This window comes from Eutrema salsugineum, unplaced genomic scaffold, assembly GCF_000478725.1.
Source record: "Eutrema salsugineum unplaced genomic scaffold, Eutsalg1_0 scaffold_1, whole genome shotgun sequence".
In the NCBI taxonomy this organism is placed as follows: Eukaryota; Viridiplantae; Streptophyta; class Magnoliopsida; order Brassicales; family Brassicaceae; genus Eutrema; species Eutrema salsugineum.
In genome coordinates, this window is record NW_006256909.1 from 12,133,402 (window position 1) to 12,139,256 (window position 5,855).

The 5,855-nt window shown below is 33.5% G+C and overlaps 1 protein-coding gene across 1 annotated transcript; it reads right to left on the reverse strand.

The window, feature by feature from the left end:
• Positions 1-3,586: 3,586 nt before the first annotated feature.
• Positions 3,587-4,378, reverse strand: LOC18028723. The gene has a single exon (XM_024149046.1). It carries the CDS (start codon positions 4,376-4,378, stop codon positions 3,587-3,589), a length of 792 nt encoding a protein of 263 aa, XP_024004814.1.
• Positions 4,379-5,855: the final 1,477 nt, after the last annotated feature.

Below are 5,855 nucleotides of genomic sequence, written 5' to 3' on the forward strand. Positions count from 1 at the left end.
GTTATTTAACAACCATTGGTCAAGTTTCTAATTATTTTCATATTTTTGATACGGAATGTGTGTATAACACAACTGATAGAGATACGTATTGAATGAATTATTGGGAAAAATGCTAAAGAATTCGTTCTTCACCAATCCAAGAAGTTAGTTTCAAAATGTTTGGTCTTTGATCTTCCAGCTTTAAAAATAATATAAATAAAAATAATAATTTCTAATTTTTTTGGGCTTGCTGACATCGCATTCTTTCAATCAAGTTTTATTGTTTTTTTAATGGTTCAGATTTTAATAGATCCGCGGATAAGCAATTCACAAAGAAGAAAAGACTAATTTTCTAAATCTAGTTCAATATGCTATTTGTTTTGTTGTAGGCTCTTGTGGCAATATAAAACCTCCTTGACTGTTTTTGTATAGAAACGAAATTCTTTGTGGCTGTTTGTTCCAATGATATTTTTGGGTTTCTTACTCTAAATTTTTGAATTTCTACTGACTGAAATTTGGTTATGGATTGCAGAAAATACATGGACTTTGGAAAAATAAAACTAATAGTTTGTGATGCATGGTGAAGAGCACTAATACTTTGGCTATCAATCAGAGTTGAGCAATGCTGATGATGATATGAAAATATATCAGTGCAAAACAATTTCAGTAAACAAGTAATAATTATAATGTTTTCTTGATGACGTTATCGTTTTTTACAGGAAAAAAAAATTAATGGTTTAACAAAATTTTCACTTACGTTTTATTATTCTTTTTAACAGTCAAGATTTTTCTGGAATCCGTTGATATCAGCATTTTTAACTAAAGGTTGTGTTTCTTCTTATTAATCTCACTGAATCAAACATTGCTTCCAGTTCCAATTTTTGCAGACTCTTGCCTTAGTTGCCTATCTTCTTCCAAACTCTACATTTTGGTACACTTTTTAGTAACCTGTTATTTATCCTTTAGTTTTCTTTTTGAAGAAATCAGTGTTTCTCTTTTGATATCTATTTTCACAGACTTTGCTGCTGCTTGTTTCCTTTTCTTCGAGCATACACCATTGCTGATGTACAGGTGAACTCACCTTTTTTGTTTTGTTATACATCTATCACAGGATGTGTTTGTAATTGTGCATTATTTTTCTTAAAATTATGCTTCAATATAAGTTTTTATGTGTCTTATTCTTATTAATGGGTCTACCGATTGCTTTTATAATTTTATTTATCCACATACATCTAGCCTCACTCTTTTAACCTTGATTTTCTTTTAATAGTTTCATATGCATTGTATCATCTTCTTTTTCATTAGCGTGGTAGTCCGAATTTTGTCATATTTTCTGTTATCTTATTTTATTAGTTTTCGTTTCTCCCCAGTTATTTTTTTGTGAACAATGTAAGGTACACTATAAAAAATGTTGCATTAAAGTAATTGTGATATAATTAGAAAGGACATATCTCTATAGTAGATATTTTTTAAAATACTTAAATGTGTAAATTATTACATGAAATGCCATTACAAATAACAAATATAATTAATTGTCTTTGATTATGTAAGAAAATTTAAAAAGTATATATTTTCCATTAAAGAGGTTATTTATTATTTAGTTCTTAATTGTTATTTATATTTGAAAATAATTGCAAAAAGTACAGCATATCTATTCAAAATTTTATAATACTTTTTCTTATAATTTATTAGATTTTATTTGAATATATATAAAAACAAAATTTAAAAAGTACAGTATATTTCTAATTTATAAGTAGTAAGACATGAGAAAAATAAGTTTTGTAAGAGTTCATTGACTGACCACAAAAACTAGAATCATTAAATGGTGCATATTAAAATTTTGTATTCAGGATTATATATTTTTCCGTGTTAGTTAGAATAAATATTTAAAAAAAAAATCAAAACAGATTAAATAAATAGATTAGTTTGATTCGACATCTCTATCTATAATCAATAGTTAAACATATTATTAAATCAAAGTAAAAGAGTTTCTTAATTTTCAAAATATTTTTTACTTAAAAAATTATTTCGCGCTAACTATATAGCTGGTTAAATCTTAGTATAGTTAAAATAAACTGACATGTTTTTAATATTCAGAATCTGTTGTTTATGTAATTTTTCCTTTAGTTTAGATAACTTGTCCTCATTGTTATATCTTCATTGTCCATGATCAAGGTAAATTCTATTGACCAACCGGAAACAAGGTTAGCCAGCGAAAATAAACTCTTGGGCATCTTCCAAAATCATATTTTTGTATTTTTCTAACTGCAAATAAATTTTTAAGGATAGAATCAATCAACATATGTTTTCTTAATTTATAAGATTTTGAGAGATGTAAATCAGTACAAACATTTTTGTTTTACCGTTGCAGTCAATCTTTTGCTTTTCGATAGGTAACGAGTGTGAATAAGTCCCACTTTGCATCATTGAAGGATAAATGGAAAACTTTTCATGATTGAATTATTGAATTCAATGCAATTGTTTGCTATTCATATTGTGTCATTAGTTAGTTTGCTCTTTACTAAACCATTGCAGCTTTATTGCAGCTTTTGAGGTACTCTGGTTATTTAAACTAAACGGTTGCAATTTTTGGAATGATGCTTATTTTATTAAACTACTGCAATTTTTGGGATTGTGATTATTACTAAACCATTGCAATCTTTAGATTTATGGTTATTTTATTAAATCATCGCAATTATTTATATATAGCTCTCAAGGCTCTGTAAGAGATTGAGAAAAAAAATTAAAGAGAAAATTAAAACAAAATGCAAAAAAATTATTTATATGTCTTGTATCTTAGCCTAGAACAACAGAGAACTCTAATTGTCTTATCCTCCAAAAGATTTTATTTAACTCAAAGCTTTATTAAAAGTCACATCTTAATAAACTGTAAATTTGAATAATGATTGAATCCTGTACATAAGGATCATTTTACATACAATAATGTGGAATAAAATATATGTAAGAAAAATTATGTAAATAAATCAAGGTTTTTCTGGTTAAGGTTTTTTAAGATAGAATGCATTGGTATTGACATCTGACGTACTCATAGACTGCGAAATCAAGCTGAAACATTAGTAAAAAAGCAGGTGATAAATCTAATAATAAGTTATAATTTCAAAAGGGGAAAATCCAAAAGATTTCGTAGTATATAGATTATAAACACATTGTAATGGAGTTTTCTATACAGAATTTTAAAAATAAAATTGATTAAAAATGGTGAAATAATGGAATGAAAGTATGTGGGATATTGAAACTTATTGCTCTATTAAATCTATTGAAACAGTTTATTACGTATAAATTTGTTTCAATAATTGTTCTATTTCAAATTTATAAAGTATATATTTAATTTTCAAGGCATTTTATTTACAAAATATGTGTTATAAAGTATTTATTTGCCCTCGTTGAGGCATGGTTTTTTTTTTTTTTTTAAACTCACTTTTATTATTCATTAAAAATAAATTATTACAAGCCATGATTCTAATTGAATCATACAGTTTTAAAAAGAAGTTACAAGTAGAGAAAAAGCTTAGAGTACAACCGGTGCACCATATACAATTGAATCTTCCGCTTCGACTGACTGAAATGAACAAAACGATGTAACTAACTAGCCACGACCACCTCGTTTTCCACGTCCACGATTACCTCTTCCACCACCACCAATGGTTTGCCAACCCATTTCTTTAGCTTTGGTTGACGGTTTAACCGGTCTTTCTCGAAGAATTCTTTTACCTGAAGGAGTCTTGTCATCATCAATCAAATCTTCTCCTCCATCCGTAGAAACCAAGGAGGCAAACTGGTTGGAACCAAGACATGGCTCAGCTTGAGTTGCACTCTCCCTTTGGACAGTGATAGAAGCACGAGCAGAAGCAGGGAAAGATAAAATTTGAGCAATCTCTAGAAGAGGAGATTCAATAGTTTCTAAAATGGACTTACTTGTCTGAACCGATAGACAAGCCTCTTCGGTGATAGTAGTCGAAGTTGGATCAATGGAAACTGATTCACTAGATGGCAAAACAATGGGTTCTGAAAGAAATACCTCAGGGCTTGTAACAGTGGCTGAGATGGAGGATTGAAAAGCATTTATTGGGACAGAGGTAGAATCGGATCCCATCACAGTGCCAACCTCCGAGACATTCTCTGTGACAACCTCCTTGGTAGTGGCTACAACTTGTGAACCAGTTCCGGTTTGTAGACAACGTTTTATTTTGTGACCAAGCTGACCACACTTACTACACTTACTAGGCAACCAAGCGTATTCCACATCTACCATAGAAATAAAACCGCTTTCATCCCCAGCAGCAATCTTTGTTGGAAAAGCTTTACTCAATTCAACCTCAACCAGAATCTTTGCCTCACCCATGAGAATAGGATCTAAGTGAGGCTTGTGAGTTGCCATAGGAGCTCCTAGACCTGAAGCTATGTGGCTTATTCCGGGAATTGAATACAAAATATTGGGTATTTTTTTTAAAGTAACCTATACTGGAACAGTTTTGATTTCCGGGATTGCTAATGTTGCTTCCGGAGTCCACGCAGCAACAAACATCAAGCAATCATCAACATGCCATAATCCTCTTTGAAGAACCCACATCCTAGTTGATTTGTCTGGTATATGGAAGAGATAGTTCGATTCACCAAGTTTCCTTATGGTGATTCTGCATTTCCTTCCCCATAACTTATTGAAAACTGCATAAATTAGTCCACCTGGAGGAGGTGAACATCTATAGAACTGGCCTAGAATATACTCTTTCTGATTCTCTAGACCTCGTAAGAGAACATGCTGTGGAATTGTTACCTTAGGAGTTCCATCCTCCAAATATTCTGGTTCAGTTGCTCTGTAGAGATTCCTGGAAACTGGGTTCATTTTTGCTGCCCAAGGAAACCGAAGATCATCTTCCATACTGACAATTGGATTTTGCTGAGCACTCGATCCACTAATTCGCTGCTTACGGTTACGTATCGCTTGAGAATCAGAGAGGGAAGGCCAGTAATCAATTTGGACTTCATGCGGAGCAGCCGGAATAGAGACAGAGGCATGGGAGAAGCTCAACTTTTTGGCCCAAGCTCCTTTGAGAGGTGCAATGGGAACCTGAACAGCATGAGATTCTTTTCCTTGACCAGCCAATGCTATCTCCACCGTTTTAGAAGATGGAAAAACCTCTTCTGCAACAGAGACCTCCACTTGTTCTGTGACATCGAGACGTGGTTTTCTGCCGGTTCTGAGTGTGCTGGAGCTTCTACTGATACAGAGACTGATGTATCTGGGTTAGATGATTTTGCTGTAATCGAACCCAGTGGGAGAGAAGGATCGACTGCTACATTCACGTCAAGAGGAAGAGACGAGCTTGTTTTGGTTTCCAACGAAGCTCTAGGGGTACTTTGCGAAGAACGAACCATTGATTCTACCGGGTGTGCATCCTCCGACGCCGTTTGCAGACTTGCACCTGGACTCATTGCCGGTGGGGAAGAGGTCTTCTCCGTCCAGCGACTAAGATAAGGTCAGCGAGGATCTGGGATGTCGGAAGAGGACTTACCGGTGGTTTTGACGATGGAGACAACACCATCAGATTTATCGGGATTTTTTCTTCGAAATGGGGTTTCGAATTCGGACAGATCCATGGGAGAGGGAGATCGCTCAGTTAATCTCGCCGTTAAAGAAGACAGGTGAGCAGTGGTCGACGATGTCGGACGGTTGGATCGTCGAGAGAATTCGGTGGCTAGGTTTTTTCTGTCGCCGCTGAGAGAGAGAAATTAGGGGCGCGTATAGTCACACGCTTTTCTTTCGCTTTCTCTCTTCTGTTCTGTTGAGGCATGGGTTTGTTTCCTAGTAATAGTAATAGCAAAATAAAAAGAAGTTCAACAGAATTAGCCATCTC